The sequence below is a fragment of the Equus przewalskii genome, chromosome 22, assembly GCF_037783145.1.
Source record: "Equus przewalskii isolate Varuska chromosome 22, EquPr2, whole genome shotgun sequence".
In the NCBI taxonomy this organism is placed as follows: domain Eukaryota; kingdom Metazoa; phylum Chordata; class Mammalia; order Perissodactyla; family Equidae; genus Equus; species Equus przewalskii.
The window spans coordinates 37,139,664-37,158,238 of record NC_091852.1 but is presented as its reverse complement, the minus strand read 5'-3'; the positions used below and the strand labels follow the sequence as shown (position 1 = coordinate 37,158,238).

Here is an 18,575-nt window from a genome sequence, read left to right as displayed (position 1 = left end):
GCCTGAACGCTTTCTAGTCACACAAGACTCTCATCTGTAGCCATACGTGTCCATCTTCTGTACACACAGCCGTATATCTCTCTATTTTGTGAACTCATTCCAATTCTTTAACATAAATGTTTAGTGTTAACTTGAAGCTGACACTAAGCTTAAACTTTCCCTTGCTTGCTGGGTTTTCTTTTTTTCTCACCAAACAGCAGAACTTGTTACTTCCCCAGCTTCTATTTTTAAAAACAGCTTCAATATGAGCTTTCATAAATTGTCATTTGATCCCAGAAGAAAGTCATTTTCGTGCCTGTTTCATTCAAATGGTGGAGAAGTTGTCCCTGAAAGGCAATATCGTAACCTTTCTTTCTATCCCAAATCGTAGATCAGTTTAAATTAGCAGGAAAGATGTTTGCACGCTGCCCCAGCTGGGAAGTGGATAGGCAACAGGAGAAGAATAGAATCGAGCCTCCTGGCCACGTTTTTAATAAGATGACAGTAGTTTAAATGCCTGGATGGAGGGAGCCAGGCTGTTTATGCCTCTCGTAGAGCAAACGCAGGGACACGTTAAACAGCCCCTCTCTTTGGGGAATAGGAAAGCATTACTCTCAGATTTCAATGTCGCTGATGGTCGAAACTGAATCTCTTTTTGTGTTGTACTCATTATAAATAAATTTCATTTGGGGCATGAAGGGAATGTGAATGGCCTTACTGAAATAAATGCTTTTGAGTATTGGAATGGGTTCTTTCTGCCTCTCTCTCTCTCTCTCTCTCTGCATTAAGAAGTTATGCTTTAAAAGTAAAGACCGCAAAGGTATGTAGCCAAAAAAGTGAATTTGATGGCATTTGAGTGTAAACATAGCCAAAGATGGAAAAAGAGAGTGAAGCATCCGCAAAGCTACAGCTTCATCTTTGTTCTCTTGAACTTACCACACGCGCAAAAGAGGAAGTCAGAACTCTTCAGAGGGGAGGACTCAGAGTTCCCAGAGATAAAAAGCAGCTGTCACGGATATGATTATGTGAGGGACCAGAGGATGGGGACAGTCATTGAAGGTGAAAAAGCACCTTCGTTTTACCACTGACTGCCCCTTCAAAATGTGTGTTGATGTGTAAATATCGTCTGTGAGACGTTCACAGGTGTTTTCTCCCGAGTGAAACACTGAAGACGCCTCCGCTGCTTTCACAGGCAGCAGGGCCTCGCTGAGTGGGCTGCAGGGGAGCATCTGCATTCAGTGTGAGACCGCGTCCTCTGATAGCAGCCAGAGCTCCTCCTGGTTTGACTGTAGGAGCTGGGATTTGCACTATGCTGTGCGCTCTCCTCTGGATGTTGATCAGATTGGAAACACAAATCCTCAAGCCGCCGTCAGGGTCCATTCCTCTCCTGACCTCACAGCGTCAGATCCAGCAAATCTGGCCTCTTCCCCTCTGCCATTGAAAAGAATTCCCTCACCTACACAAACTGTCCTTCACAGGTTGTCTTGGGGCTCAGGTAAAACTAAAGGATGCGTACGCATGGCGTGCGCACGTGCACACATACACGCTCATACTCACACTCACACTTGTGAAGAGTCAAGCAGCATTGCTGTTTATGTAAAGCTTATGAGTCTACATCAGGCTGGTTTCTTATTATTGTGTGTGGATTCGTGTGCTCATCCATTCATCAAACATATTCCTGTTGCAAGCTGGTGTGAGTGGGAGCCCCACTGGGAGCCCCGCTATAGATAAGTCTCTGGGGGAATGTCAGCCTGCACTTGCTCCAGACTAATTAACTTCCTGAAAACCAGTCTAAATGCTGTTGTTGAATCTGAGCTTTAGAAATGCAGCTGTATTAACCTGTGCAGCTACTTCTGCGACAATGATTTCTCTCTTCGACTTCCCAGGGTGGCGGCACGTGATCCCAGATAACCAATAGCAAAAGTAACTTCACTTCAACTCTAAGGCCTTTAAGCCAGAACAGCCATTGCTGGCAGGAGTTAAAAATCATAGTGAGTCAATCTCATTCCAGTAAACAATGATGAAAATTCCCCTCTGCCATTTCTGAAACAAACTTTATCCAGTAATGCATCTTCCTTTCCAAGCACCACATTTCCAGTCATGCCAATAGATCATGCAGAGTTTCCTACCTAGAAAAAGTTACAGATTCTTTTCTTGACCTCAGGACGGTACCCGCCTTCTTAATGCTAATGAAGATTAGAAGGTAAGGAGCTGAACTTTGGAGCTTAAAGGTACCATGGTGCAATACACCTATTTCGATAGGCTGTGTCCCCTGCTGGGTGTGTTCATGGTGGCTTCTTCCCATCACACTCATGGCGGGCAGAGTATAGTGTAGTTAATCAGACACACTTTGTAGCCAGGTACCTTGGTTCGAATCCCAGCTCTGCCACTTACTAGCTGTGTGACCTTGGATGAGTTATTTAACTTCTCTCTAACTCAACTTCCTCTTTTGTAAAATAGGGAAGATAATAGTGTCTATCACTTAGGGCTATTAAGTGTATTCAGTGGAGTGCTATTCATAGCGCATGTAGAACAATGTAAAAAAAGCCTATTCACCATGTGCCAATTTTTTAGATCCTACTATACCTATCTATAAGATAACATGGGAACTGGCCTTTTTGGCAATCTGGCCTTTAGTTGAGCAAAAGTTATCCTAAAGCTGTGTAATTATAGTTTCTGTGTTTACAAAGTTCTCCCGTCCTTTGCACAATGAGCAGGAAATCGTGTGACATGGTACTTAACTCATTTCCTTCCGAAAAGTCCTGGTTTCATCTGGGACTCATAGCTTTAAGATGTTCAGCAGACTACAAAAAATTCCTCTTTCCAACATGTTGATAAAAACCTGGAAAAGCAATTACTGTACTAATTTTTTGAATCCCCCTATTTTCTTTCTTTCTTTTTTTTTTTTTTTTGGTGAGGATGTTTGGCCCTGAGCTGACATCTGTTGCCAATCTTGCTCTTTTTTCTTGAGGAAGATTGTCACTGAGCTAACATCTATGCCAATCTTCCTCTATTTTGGATGTGGAGCACTGTCACAGCGCAGCTTGATGAGTAGTGTGTAGGTCTACACCAGGGATCTGAACCCGCAAACTCTGCTACACCACTGGGCCAGCCCCCAAACATCCTTAGGCCACCACTCATATATTTGTGGGTTAGAAGCTCCTGCCTTGCCTGCGTCCCCCTGTCTCAGCAGATCTCTGGCTCACCAGCAGGCATCTGCTAAGGTGCATAGTGGACTATTTGTGAAACACGTCTTAACCTTCTACCCTGTGTGTGCATTCTGGATTCTAAACTCACTTATATAGTCCCACTTTTATATAGTCCCACTTTATAGAGGATGGTGTTTGTATAGGATTAATGACAAATGAATTTATACTTAGGTGAAATTTAGAGGATTGTGTAAACGTTCTACTTTAAACTTGATTCTTTAAGTTCTTCACAATTTGGGATGGTGGTTTCTATTGGGATAGAGAGCCAAGTATTTAGTAAAATGACATCCTGGGCAGTACTGTAGAGTAGAATCTATAATTAGAAGGATAGTTTTTACTTTGAATTACGTCCACATCAGTGGCATTAACCTCCTCTCTGTCTTCCAGTCTTTTTTTCCCTCAATTTGATTCTGTTCTCTAATTTTCTTGCCTTCTCTCACTTCTCTTATCTCTTGCCTTTTTTTTCCCCTTGGATGGCTGGAGTTTTGATTTTTTTCATTTCATTTTCTCCCTCTCCTCCCCAGGACACTTTTCTTGTATGCTTTACTGATATTGTTTGATGTTCAGTGCATCAGAGGGTAGAAACTCAGCTGTGCTGACCCAGTGGCTGGATATAACTTAGCACTGCTTCTCTCTGCCTGGCAGAAGCCTCTGAGCCCAGCCAGGCTGTGAGATGGGCTCCAAGAGAACATCCAAGTTGTTCCCTAGCCAGCATGCAGCATCCATTCTGGATACTAGTGTTTTTTCATCTCCATTTCCAAGATATTGCCTCCATTTTGTCTTCTGTGGGCTGAGGACTCTCCCAATGGTGCTTTTGCATGATGTAAATCCTCCTAGTTTACAGAAGCGATGAAGAAGATTCCAAGAGGTGAGGCCACATACGTTTTCCCTTCACAGGCTTCCCCCCACAGAGATATCGAAGACAGAGTAGTTGCAACTGCGGAGTCAGAACACTGCAGTGGAAGGAATCATAGGCGTCAGCACCAAAGGCAAATAGCTGAGGAAGGTTAACAGAGCACTATTAGATACGTAGAGATCGAATTCAGTTCTGCAGCACTGGAACACCTACAGAGTGCCAGGAACTCCTTTGGGTGCTGCAATTAACCAAATGAGCACATTGATTCCTTGCCCTAAAGGGCAGAAAGCAACCAGGTTAAGGTACATTTGATGAGCACACAGCAGAAGTATATACTTGGAACAGACACACAGGAGGGATGTGTGCATTTGAGAATGCTGCCTGACTAAGTAAAATTAGGATTAAAGAAATTAGGAGACCCAATAGAAGTCCAACACAAAAAAGGCAGTATGTGCAGAATTTGGAGGTGTTGTGTTTTCATTTTGTGTTTTGCAAGGATTACTCTGGTAATAATGTGAAAGATTGGTGAGAGGTGCTAGGAGTCACAGTAGGTGGTGAGATTAGGAAACCAGAGTTGAAGTCAGACTATTGCAGTAGCCTCGGTAAGGCCTCGGACTGAGGCAGAAGCAGTGGGAACAGAGCAGAAAAGGCAGAATTGAGGATGTTTCAGGGAGGCATACAAGGGTTTTGTGACTGGCTGGGTTGTGGGTGTGGCTTATAGAAGCGTCAGCATCACCTTAGGCCCCCCCATAGATCTTTGTCACACGTAACATAACCAAGCTCATATTCCTATGAAAGGAAACAGTGAGCCTGTCTATACATACTCCCTCGTAAGTCCTTTAAGAAAAAGGAGGAGGACAGGGGAAGAGAATGGAATATTGTGCCATTTTTAAGACCGAGGAATAAATGTGTTGATATTCTCCCACCCCAAATTTGATAAGACTTAATCAGGAAGTACCTTGTGCTTGCTTTTGTAAACATAATTTTTCAATTTACAGAGATGCAAAAATGTACCCAAGATGTCATTAGTGAAAATGTTACCTTTTACCTGTTTTCCTCCTTTCACTTGTTTCTCCTCCGCTATAAACTTGTGAAAAGAATGTTAGAACACAGTTCTAATCCTGGATGGTCACATATTGTGACTCACTGTGTTAGCCTGGACACGTCCCTCACTGGGCTTTGGCCCAGTCACAGAATGATGGCTCCCGTGTATGGAGCACTTCCGGTGTTCCAGGCATCCCATAAAGCCCCTTAACACCAACACAGTAAGGGAGGCAGAATTAGCCCCATTTTACAGATGAGGAAACTGAGGCTTTGAAAGGCTGAGTATCTCACTGCAAAGTCACACAGCTGATAAGAAGCAAAGTCTGGATTAAAACCCACATCTCTTGACTCCAAAACTCATGCTGTTCTACAAGACCACCTTGTTTGGCATCATGTGATAAGGCCTCTGATACCAGGTTTACTCCAATTTTGTGAAGATTGGAAGAATGCTGTCTATGGAAGTTTCCCGATTTATTTAAGGGAAAACCAGTAGATGCTTTCAAGCCATTAATAATACCTACCATGTATTTAATGAATACTGTGTGCCAATTATGTGTTAAGCACCTATAATCCTCACCTCAACCCTGCAAGACAACTATTGCTGTTCCCCTTTTACATAGGGTGAGCACTGAGTGTCGGGGAGGTTAGGTTAACTTGCCCGGTGTCTGATGGCTTGTAAGTGGCAAACCCAGTTGTCAACAAGTCAAGGTCTGTAGAGCTGTGGATGATGGAGCCGTCATGCTGTATTGTCAGGTGCTTTCCTCCATCCCTTTGGGAAAAAGAAAAAGCATTCTGACAAAGTATCAGCGTTTAAAATTATCTTAAGATTGAGGTTTTTAATTACGCAATTAAAAGGATACTCACAAAAGCCAGTAGATCTGTTCTGAACCACACTGGTTCAGGTTGATTCTTTTGCCTAGGTTGCTCATTGTTTTTCTTTAAAAATCCTTTCCAGAAACCTGCTTGCTCTATCCTGTGCCCTCTCTCTCCCCAGCCCACCGCAAAAGGAGAGCAGCAGAACAGCACATCCAGCTCCCATTTTTCTTGCTTGATCATCCAGAGCATGTAAATTACAGTGAAATATGGCCTGAGTCAGCTCCTCACAGGACAGAAATCAGTAACCATTGATATTGCTAAGCAACACCACAGAGAAGCAAGGCTGCAAATTAGGTGACAAATTTATAAGAAGTCAGAGTATCTGGGGACTCGCCTGGGCATTTCATTATGAACCATCTGGATGATCCACAGTAATGACCACACATTATTGTTCACTGTTCAAGGATGATAATTCCCACATAATTATATGGCACCTCCCCTGTGATCCTAACCTACTTTTCAGAACCTTTCACTGCATTTTCCATAATCCAGATATTTCTCCACAAGATCATTGGGAACAGTTATACCTAGTAGGAAATTTTCATTTCTCCCCAAAATAAGATTTAAAACGAAAAAAACAAAAAATCACTCTGTTGGTTTGTGTGATGGCAGAGCTGGCTGGTCAAGAACATGTATCAAGGAGGGCATTAGTCATGGGAGCATCACAGCTCAGTCGGCCTGACATGGGCTTCACCTTGGGGGGTCCCAGAGGAGCCAGAAGTCATGAGACACAGTCTGTTCCTAAGCCAGAGATGAGCAGACTGTGGTACCTACTCCAGGTGAGAGATGTAAGCTTCCAGGCAGACAAGGAAGTGAGCCAGAGTCCTTGACCTTCTGGAGAAGAGTTACCTGGCAAGGACCCCTCCCAGTTCCAACAGCCTAGCTGGTCTCATTCGTTCATGCATTCATTCAACTAATATTTACAAGAAAATTGGACAAAGCAACTTGATTTTAAATCAGAGGTTACAAATGGATGAGCTAAATATAGTCCAGAGTATTGGGGTTTTTTTTAATGTAGCGTTAGTTGCCAACATTTAAAAATTTAAAAATCAGGGGTTTCACATAAAAATCCAGATATCTGGCTTCCTTTGAATAATCAGAAGATCTGTCAACACTGTGCCTACGCTCCCTCGTGGAGGCCACATCTGGAGCTGAGTGGCTGCTGCCCCTTTTTAGGCGTGCACTGTTCAGTTTTCCATGAACCCCACCACTCCCTACTGTTGTCCCCAGACCACTTTGCCAGCCCACGTACCTGGGCCCTGTGGTTATTGGTGCTTCGTCAGAATGCCTGCTGTGCTCCAGGCAGTGGGCCAGATGCTAGGGATCTTTCTGACTCCTGATTTGGCCACAGGTGTAGCATCAGTATTTCCATAAACAGGAAGTAGATGTGGAGAGTAGGGGAGACAAAAATGGCAGCAATAACAAGCCAGTGTGTGTGGGTTTGCAGGAAGCTTGAAAAGGGAGAGTATTTCACGAAGGGGCCAGATTCAGAGGGCATGACACTCGGATGATAAATCTCTAAGAGGTAGCCTTGTGTATGTGTGTTCATAAATCCTACTTGAAACTCAATAGCTGATGAAGGATTACCTGCAAATTCAGCCCTTTATTTTCATTTGCGAAGTTCTTGCCTTGCTTCCAAAAGCCTAAGTGAGAGGTGTTAATCTTATAGAAGAAAAAGAAGTCTCATTAGCATAGATTTGGAAGAGTCGGATGTGGAAAGAACCACACAGGGCAAAACCATCTCTGTGAACACCTTGCGTCTGACATATCTGTGTTGCCACGTGTTGAGGACAGCTGTCCGCAGGCAAATGTGTACACATTTAAGAGCCTCTTCAGAAAATTGAACACATGAACATCAATCCCCCACAGAATGTTAAGCAGAGCTTCTGCAATGAGTCAGTACTTGGGAAGCTTTTTTTGAGTGAGATTTTGAATTTGAAGATTAAAATACCCCTTTCCTTCTGACTTGAATAAGAAGTGAGGATTCGTGACTGTCTCCTCATTTAACCTCAATCTCTTAAAGTTTTGTCTTTAAGTTTAACAATTACTTACCTTGGCATGAACATTTGATATAAAAGAATAATGACCAAAGAAAGCCTTTTAATGGGAAGCAATTAATTTTGGTAGTCCAGGCAGCCTTTTTTGAGGTGAAATCAAACAAAAAGCATAAAATCAGGCTGTAATAGAAAATCTCTTTTAACTCAGAATTCATGTTTATTTTGATGAAATTTCATAAGAAGAGATAAAAAAAAAAGATTAACCCAGGTACCCTGCACGAAACTTAAAAATTGTATAGATCTACAAATATAAATGCTATGTTTGTTGGGAGTGGGATGTGAAATTACGAATACTCAATTCTCATATTGCCCATTCACAAAACTCCAAAACAAACACTTTTACCCAATAATAAAAAGAAATTTACAAATTAAAAAAACAACAACAACACCTTCAGGCTAAAATGTGAATACTGCAAAACATGGTTCTGGAAGTTAATCAGGGCAGCCTTTTACTAAACTGAAAATGTTTCTTTTGACGGTCTTCCTTTTGTTTAAGGGAAGAAATCTAGGGGGGTTTGTTAACTTGCACTTGTCAAGTATAGACGTTGACATTGGTGCCCACCTACAGAGATCATTAGAATTTGAATAGGATTTAATTGCCTCGTGCTGGGCTGAGTTAGATGCTCATGTTGGACCTTGGCAGAAGATGAAGAGGGGTACCAATTATTAAGGATGTCTGTGCCACCCCAATGCAAAGTGCTTCACAGACGTGCATTCATCTGCTCCTCCTCCAAAGACCATCCTAATAAGTATGCATCGCTCTTGTCCCCATTTGATGAAGAGACTGAGGCTCAGAGAAGATCTCCCAGCTCCTAAGTGGTGGAACCAAGCTTTGAATTAGCTGTCTTGTCTGACTCACTCAGAAGCGCTCTTAACCTTGAGAGTGATGTTATGGTGTCAACAGTGGAGAGGTCTCAGGCCTCCGTGCCGGCCTTCCTGATTTCAGCAAGTCCAGGGAAGTTCGGCAAAACATTCTGAACTTCTCTGTCATTCTGGGCTGTGCATTTATATACTTTACTTAAGAAATGTGAGGAGAGCATGTGATCTGAGAAGAGCACTGTTCTAGGTTCTGTTAGAAGGAATCTAAAGAGGAATGAGGTCTCCGCCTCCAACATGTGGACAACCTAGTTGGAGAGACAGGTTTGCGTGCAAGGATTGGAAGGGAAGGTGCCTAGCTCCAAGCTGCAACACTTGTGGTCGGATAAATGAAGGGCCCGCTTTTCACTTCCTGCTCCCATGGTTGTGGCCTGTGTTTTGACATTCCCCATAGATCTGAGAGGGAAAGAACAGATGAGATTTCTTTTAAATACTGGCTCTGACATGTTGGAATATCTTTTGTTGCTGAACGACCAATATCTATTTAGAACCTCTATAAGTAGTGTTGAATTTGTTTTAACAAACCTATGTAAAATACCATGTTCTCTAAATGCTCTCCTTCTTGTCCCGTGCATGCTCCTTTTCTCTTCTTGGTGCTGCTTGCTATAATGAAGCTGCCCTTTATTGATTGCTTAGTGGGTGTCATTATGTCATCTACTTTTCATCACAACCTTATGGGGTAGACACAATTATGCCCCTTTACAGCTGAGGACACTGAGGCTCAGAGAGGTAAAGCAATTTGCTCGAAGTCACACAGCTAATAAGTGGCAGATCTTGGGTTCAAACCCACACCCTGGCTTCACAGCCCACGTTCTTAACTCCCATGCACTACTGAAAATAATCCTTCCCTGGGTGTGATGTAATCAAATATCCGTACACACCTCCTTGATAGGTATATGACAACTTTACCAAGAGACTACTGTCTGTATTGAGAAGGCCTTAATTTGTAGATCTTCATATGCGGTTCAAACAAATACCAGAAATAAAGCAGCTCTTTGATTTAAAAGAAACAAGTTAATCATATTTTTCATCAGCCAACACTTAATAAATGCTTGTTTTCATTGATTTCTCTACCTCTACTTTTCATTTTAATCAAATGAGCTCAGTGTAGATGTTTCTATTGACTTTCTGTTTCATATATCACAATTTTGAAGCCTGAAACGGGAGAAGTCATTTTTCTGCTGCTCCGATCTGGGGAGATTTGTTGAAAAAAGGGTTGAGAATGCCAAAGGCCTCACAAGTGGAGCTAGGAAAGTCAATGTTGGAAGAAGAATCTGTGTCCATGCCTTTCTGAAGAAAGGAGGAAGTTTGGAGCCCAAAATACAAGTTCTTATTCACAGATTTTTTAAGACTGAAGACAAGACCCTCCCCTTGTCTTCTCAGTCGTGAAGTGTAGACAAAAACTCAGAAGCACCTTAAAGCCAAGTAGTGATGTTGGTGACCAGACCTGCAAGGAGGTGGACAGAGGAATGATGAAAGGTTCAACTCCTCCTAGAGATCTAGGAGCTTGGATGCCTGTAGCCCCAGCTGTCCAAATGACATGACAGCAAGTGTGGTCACCGTGATAGGCAGCATTCGCTATCAGCTTACAGGTTCATCTCAAACACCAACCACTGGGTTTTGGAATTTTTCCTTTGTGTGGGCTTCTTAGAGAAATGTTATAGAGAAGATGCGCTAGGTGGTACCCAGGATGATATTCACCAGTGATTCATCCCTCTTCCTATCCTGGCTGCCTCTTGCTCAGTTGATATAATGGATGTTGCCAGAGGGTACTGAACAGCACTTTCTTGAACTTCCTCATGTCCTCCCTCTTATCCCAAAGAAACTCAGCTTGGGTTAGGCCCAGTTTGAATCCTAATCCAATGGTGCTAAAGGTGCCTGGGTTATTCTCTATGGGGATGGTGCTGACTGGAGGCCATGTCCCTTTCAGGTGAGTTTTCATTCATCCCTCTCAGGCCACAGTGGCTGAAGCCATTTTGCATGAGGCATCCATGGTTTGTAGGACACCGGCCTGGTGCGTGATGTACTCTGAATCACGTGTGCATATTGTGTTTGTCCTTGTCACATGTCACACCCCTCTTCCTGCACCCTCTGAGGGCCTTGTTCAGGGAAGAGGGCCACCAGTTCTTGGAGATGCTGCGTCACCTGCCCTGGGATGCTGTGCTGACCACTTGGAATCATCAGAGTGCTGAGATGCCCATCTCACCAGCCTATTGCTGTCAGTGTTATAGGCCACGTTCTAGCGGCTGGTTTCCTTCACACTCTTTTCTGCCTTTTCTTTCGCAAGCAACAAATGTGATTCCCTTCACGTGGACAGATATGGTTCCCTTGCCCTCCTTGCTCATTGGGCTTCGAGTTGCTACGTCACCTGTTGTTATTCAGCTTTTTACTACCCGTATTCCTTCTCTTCCACCATCTTTAGCTTCCTTTTGGGTATGTTCTGTCTAGTTCTTGTCCCTCTGTCCCATTCGTCATCCCAGGAAGTGGGTAAGAAACAATCTAGACATTGCCACAGCAGCAAGAATGTGGGAGCGTTGTCAGACATGAACAGTTCCAATTCTGACTACATAAAAATAAAGGGATAATTAAAGAATATGATTGTATTTATGTATACCTGGTTTCACAAGAGATGAGGTAAAGAATCATCACATCTGTCACAAGCAGTTGTTTGACGGTTTGGGGCTGATACCTGAAAACAGATGTGTGCATACAGAGAGGTTGCATCTAAAAAGGCAGATCCATAAAATGCAATGGTATATTTTCACTGTGTGGATGGAATATGGTTTACACCCAACTTTGCAAACACAGAGCCACCTGTGTTCTGTTTCCTGAGCAAATATTAGAGAATGCTAGCTGCTTTTTCTACTGCTTTACCCCAGGGAAGGAGTAGAGGTTACAGAAAAATTAATTGGTTGATATAATTCATCAATTTACTGCAAGATTACACACACACACACACAAATATATTATGTGTAAAGCCACCATGAACATGTGTTTAATATTTATGAAGGAATTTAGTTCATTTAAAAAGTCCAGTGTCAATGTCATATATATAACAATGTCATTTGTAGTGCCGTATATATAACAGACTGCTGTTCTTAAAATACTAGGAAAAAAATATATTTCACTGAAGCCAATCCCCAGAAGTCATAAAAAATTTTTCTTGCTATCTACACAAAATTCGATTTCTTACTGAAGCACTCCATCCTTAATCTAACCAGAGTGTAGCTAACAAAATCCAGAATAGGCAGGTTTTTGCAGAAACATAAAGATGAGGTGATTTTTCTCCCCAAGGCATAATTTTGTATTGGTGTGTTAAAATAGCTTTGGGTAAAATTTTAGGCACATGAAAAAAGACTATATAGAGAATATATAATATAAATATAAAATAGAAGAATATTTATTATTGTGTTTTAAGCTAGATCCTTCATCTTGCACACAAAAACCATCAATTAATTGAGTCATGTGTGATTTCCAGTGGCCACCCAAGTTAATGGGCCATGGAGGCATTCTGCAAAATCACAGGAATATCTCTGGAGTCTAATTAATTTCTTGAAGTTTATTGGGAGAGTGTTGTTATGGCCAAGAAAAATATTTTTAACCTGCTCACAATGTTGCTTAAAACAATCTGGAATTTCCAGATGAACAAGAATGAAGCTTCTGTTCTAGAACTGAAGTAAAAATACAGAAACGGTGCTTCCCCACCTCCCCTCTCCCCAGACCCAAGCTGCCACTCCCACCAGCTGACTCAGAACAGCTTGCTTTCTGCCAGTGGTTTCCATTACAGCTGAGTTCTTTGGTGATCTGCACACAGGAGTCTGCCCCCTGCAGTCTACACAGGAGCAGGCAATACCTGGATCTGGGAGTTGTGGCTGCTGTCACCTGTGTGAGCCGAGGGGTCTTCCTGAGAATATGCCTCCCAGAGCCCTCTGCACCTTTCACAGCTCTTCCCAGCATGCCTCACGCATGGGACTCAGTGTTTTCTGTCTAAAATACGAGATAAGAAGTGGAAGGAAAGTTTAGAACCTGGTTTTAATTTTGGGTTTTCCCGGGAAGCCTTCCTTAATCTCCAGACAGTAGTTCTGTTGGAGAAGTGCTGTGAAATGAACTTCTGGGACTGCTCTTTCGTGGCAATGAATCCCAGCGTCTCCAAGATTCGGTGGACCTGGACATCATCCTTGTCCAGCCCTTTCTCCTCTAGTGTCACCTCTATAAAAATTATAGGGCTAGGCCAGACCTGGTACAAGGTTATCTTTGCCGAGTATTCTGTTTCATCAGATGTTAAAATAACCGTGTCCTATTCTGTAATGCAGGGCGCATCCTACCCCCAGTGAAATAATATATTTTAAGTGATTTCTGAAAATGGGCCGTGAAAGCTGTCTGCCACATGGCCCATGTTTGCACATCTCTATATAGTTGACGATTGCGGAATTTGACAGGATAACTCTGAATCTGATTAATTAAGAATGTGTAAAAACAAAGTTCTTGCATTACAGCTCGTTCCTTATCTTTGTGTCTTTTACTGCGGTGTTGTAGAACTTGGATCATATGGAAAACTAAAATATTATGACACAATGACTGAAGAAGGTAAGAATGATTTTAGAATTGTATGCATTGGCTTTTTTTCCTTTATGGTGTCTGTTGCTTGCCCATTTTTTTTAATCTTTTCTTTCCTCTTTGCATGACCTCAGTGACATTGTATGATTTATTATTCTTTCCGCATTTTTGTGTAGTTTTTGCCATCGTGTTTATTTGGAATTGGAGACGTGCAATACCATGGGTAATCATGTTATTCCGTTCAAACGATCCGAACCATCACAGTTGTGTAACACACTCAGAGAAATGGTGTCAGCAATGTAAGCACAAGCACACACCCCCTGTGTCAGCATTGTTTCCTCCACACGCTCACAATATATAGAAACATATCCAACTAACACTCTTCTTTTAATATGCCCTTAATTTCAGAGAGGGGTGTATGTTCTGGTGATATTCTGATTTTTGCTAAGGAATGAGCGATCCAAAATAACTCCCAGACCCAAAACCAGCTAGAGACCTGTTTCTGACACAGATGGATGTAGGCTCATGTCCTCAGCTCCCACAGTCCCTACTGTCAACTCATCCAAGAGCATTACTCTGAGAGGCCAGGGTCACCGTTCCAGACAGTGGAATCTTGTATGCTGGGATTCACACTCTGTGAGATTGGGCATATCATTTTAACCATTTCCCCTGAGTAAACAAAGTCTGGCAGTGATTTATTTTAAAATGTGTTTACTGACGAAGTCCATGCATTATCCCAGAGACCAACCTGTCCCCAGTCAGAATCACTTTTCTGAGATAAGTTCACCATGGGACGGCAATTTGAAAAGTTTGCATTTTTGTAGAGGGAGATATCCTATTGCCCTATCCCCCATCTCACCCTACCCATTCCTCCACCTTTTGAATAATAAAGAAGATTTGTAAGTTATGAAAACATTTGGGGTTTTTACATGATTTTTACCCTGATATTGACAAGAAATCAAAAGGTATCCTAGAAAGGGAATCAGCTAATTTCATCCTTCAACCTGGGAGAAACTCCCAAATGTGTTTCATATCTTGTTTTCAGCTTCTAGTATATCTGAGTTGCCTTAACTTGCCCAAATTCTTCTAGTTGCTTTGCATGCAAGAAGTGGACCATCTGACAGCTCTTGGTAAGAGGAAGCCCCTTCTCAGCCCCTCCCCACTCTGACTTCTGCCCAGCACCTGGGCCCCTCTCTGCTGCTATCCCATGCTTTCAGTTAACCACTGTGATGTTTTCTAAAGCAGCAGGCCATGGTTAGGATCTCAGACCAGGGCCCACGTAGCCCATGGCCCTCCCAACAACCTGGGGAAATGCAGATCCTTGGGCAATGAGAGCCCCAAGGGCAGAAAGCTACCTATGGCAATAAGTGTCCTACCACCCAGGGGATAAAAAGAGCAATCCACACCTTAAAGGAACACTCCTGTCCCAGCTGTTATTTTTATTCCATATCTTCAGACGACTTCAATTTTTATTGGTGATTGGCTTGAGAAATTAAGGCTTTGGGACTCACTGACATTATGATTTGGTGGCTCCTCCGGGCATCTCCCTAGCCCCCAGCCTCTTGGTTACGTGTCTTGGACGGTGGGTGGGTTTATCGGCTTCTACCTGACCTGTCACAATCCTTCGCTTTCTCTCTGCACGCCCTCCTGTCCTTTGCCTTCCCCTCGCAGCTTCCCACTGCCGGGGCAGCCTCTGCCTCCCTGTCGCCTCAGTTGCCCCATTTCTCCCTTACTCTCCTCTTTTCCTTCCTCTTTCCACATCCATTTGAGCAACTGTTGCCCTCCGAGCGCTCCCTTCCTCTTCCTCCTACTCCAGACAATGCAAGATCCCATGAAGATGCAAAAATGCTGCTTCCAATTGATGATACCGCCTGAGAACAGGTGGGCTTTCTAGGCAAGAAAACAGTCTGGAATGAAAACCGTGGCTGGCCCTTAGCAAGACTATGTGGTTGTATTTGGCAGCCCTCCTGGGTCACCTTTGACGTTCCTTATCCTTCTCTTGTCTGTCCCATCCCTTCATATATATCCCTTTGTGTCCTGTCCTTAGCTGAAAATTCATCCCCATTCCGGTGATAGCTAATAATAGATAAGGCAGCATTTTAAAGCATGTGCTATGAAATACTAGCTAGTATTTCATATGCTTTCACTAGGAATTTTGCAACAAGCCAGAAGTAAAAAAGAAAGCAAGATTGATTGCATAATTAAACAAGAAGAGAGCCTCTGAGTTCAGTTAAATAGGTTTCTTACCATGTGACTTGGGGGAGCCTTCACTATGCTGCTGTGCACTGCAGCGCGTAGTAAATCATGAAGAGGGGTGGCATTTGCAGTACTGCCCAGACTTCTTTGGTCAGAGAACCCGTTCTTCCTTGGAGCCTCTTTTGGGGACTGTTTTAGAAATGCTGGTTAAGGAATTATCCTTCATCTGGAACAGGAATCTCTGAAAGATTAAAAAGTCTTCTAAACACCTAGCAGTGCCTCTCAGGCACTCAGGGACAGGGTACTCTGGAGCAGGAGGTCTCCATCTAACCACCTCCAATCACACCCTTTGGTGGCTGCATCCATGACAAGCCAGGCCTGCCTTAATCTAATTCTGGACTCCACCTAAAAGACTCCTAGCCAGCTCGATAACCTCAGACCTGGCAACAGCCATGCATGACTTCTTCAAACTCTCAAGGGCCTCTCTCCTCCCTTGAAAATAATAATAATGACTGAGATTTATATCACTTTCACGTGGTACAATTTAAGGAAGTGTAATAAAGATAAAGATGTTTTGGGCAATAGTGGACTTACTGGCCTTCAGGAAATATCCCCCTCCATTTAAGCATTTCTTTTCACCATTTTAGAAATGTGACCAGCTCTTGATCAGGGCTTTATTGTAATTGCCCATGTGGCTAATCATTACTTGTAACTGTTTCCAGGGAATTCTCTGGATATTGTGTGAGGTCAGCTACTTGCAATAAGGCCTGGATTTTTTCCCTAAAGTGGGTAAACTGGAACGATGGATTGTATACGCTAGCTCCAAGCCTAAGAGAAATTGCATGATAATTTTCTAAATATGGAGAATTGTCCTGCACATATTCAGTTCATTATTTTAAGCACCTACAATATGCAATTTATTCTACTAGGTGTTTTGGGGAAACACAGGATTAAAAGGTGGGCAGTTTGCCCCCATATAACTTATAGACAGGGAGAGAAATAAAACACAGCCATCACTGAGCCACAAAGAAGAAAGTGGTAAGTACCATAGATGTTCAGAAGAAGATGACAGACTATAGGAGGAGGAAAGATTGCTTTCAACTGGGGGGAAGAATTTGTAGAGAAGGTTATCTTTGAGCTGGGCCCTAAAGGATCAGTAAATATGGGGGAGATTGGGGAAAGAGTGGTAATTCTGACCTACAAGGCTGAGAGAGGGATGACAGGATGGGTCACACCAACCTTTACTGGGTGCCTCCCACCTTCCAGGTGTAGTGCTATGGGTTCACTATATTCTATGTCACTTAATCCTTCTAATGATTACACAAGGTAAATGTTGTTGAAGATGAGAAAACCAAAGCTCAAAGAAGTATTTTATTAGATGAGGAAACTAAGACCCAGAGAAGCAAAGTAATCTGCTCTGGGATTCAGAGGTAGGAAGTTGGGATGTGGGACCTGAACTCAGCACGGCGGCATGCCCAAGCCCTGCCCTCTCGGCTCCATTGTGGTTGGCTGTACAGGTGGTATGAGGAACTGGACAGTTCAAATGGCCACATCGTGGGGAGTAGGAAAAGGCTCAATGGAGACCAGATCGTGGGAAAGGCTTGAAGCATAGACTAAGAATGAGGGAATCACAGAGTGAACAACAGTGAGCTATTGGATAAAACATGGCCCCCTACTTGAACACTTTACAGTAAAAAGTTTGTTTTAATAGAACAATATATTTATTCTCAGACACTGGACAAAATCATGACATTTTTGCAGAATTTGCCCTTCCTGTCAGAGCCCTTTCCCTCCCTCTCTCCCTCAATCTTCATGTGCCGTAGAACCTAAACTGGGGCAGCTCCCTGGATCACGTTCAACCTCCTCTCCCACTCCAAGCCAAGCAGAATTTTATCCACTCATTCATTCCCTAGCCACTCATCTGACGACTCTCAGTAGGCACCAGGCACTAGACTCTAGTGGGGCACAGGCAGAGGGATGAGTAATGTGGTGGGTAGACCCGAGGTGCTGGGCAAGCTCAGTGGAAGGCATCTCGCTCAGCCTCAGGAAATGAGGACAGGCTTCTCAGAAGAGGTGATATCTCCACTGCCTCCTTCCTGCTTCCCAAGATGACCACCATCTTACCGGCCACCTGATACTAAACATGTTCACTTAATAATAACAGACTGCCTGCTCTCTATGAGACATTTTGCTAGACCTGCTAGATTCCTGAGCTTCACTCCTCCCAAGGACTGTCCTTCCTTCTGTAACGAGATTTTTCCAGCGATGCAAGCAAATGGCTCTAGAGGGAGTCTTTGGGTGACCTCAGATCCCCTTACGTGGGCAGCCATCCCTTTATCTCCTCATGGGGTGATGCTGTATATTCTTGGAAGAGCAGTCTCCAATTTTTTCTTAAAGTTAATAACCCATAGTTTATTTCTTGTCTGCAGATACTGCAAATTTCATCCCCTTCTCACTCTGGAAAATTCCCAATAAATTGAACTTGGCTTCCTTACTAAAATTACTCTAAATGAAAATATAGAAAGTTAGTTCAAAAGAAAGTGAACTGTGTGATAAAACAGAAGCATTAAAAAGAAAAGAGACCTTCCCACCAATGGCATCCTACAGAACTACTAATTTTTGCTGTTTGGAGATAAACATTCATACAGACACATAGGTAGGTAGGTAGACAGAAAACCTGACTAATATCTTGCAGAAAAGCAATGTATGGGGAAAGCTACCTGCATTGTATTGTCCCAAACTCATTGCCACTTAATAGAAGCCATTTCCAGAAAAATAATTTCTCCACTATTTAAGAAGTCAATCTTTGTTCATTTGTATAAGAAAAACAAGATAGAAAAAGGTGTTGTAATATCAAGAGCAAAAATTATAATGATCTTTTCCTTAATGAAATTAATGCTGCTGTTTCATGGCAACCAACAGCCC

The 18,575-nt window shown here is 42.9% G+C and overlaps 1 protein-coding gene across 5 annotated transcripts in view; it reads left to right on the top strand.

The window, feature by feature from the left end:
• The window catches only part of SLC24A2 (solute carrier family 24 member 2), a 244,912-nt gene that overhangs the window by 159,464 nt on the left and 66,873 nt on the right, over positions 1-18,575 (top strand). For 2 of the 5 annotated variants that reach the window (XM_008525632.2, XM_070589769.1), the window contains one exon: positions 13,434-13,484. The exons of the other annotated variants lie outside the window; for them this stretch is intronic. In XM_008525632.2, the coding sequence (XP_008523854.1) occupies positions 13,434-13,484 (51 nt within the window). The remainder of the gene's footprint in view (positions 1-13,433; positions 13,485-18,575) is intronic. 5 annotated transcript variants of the gene reach the window in all.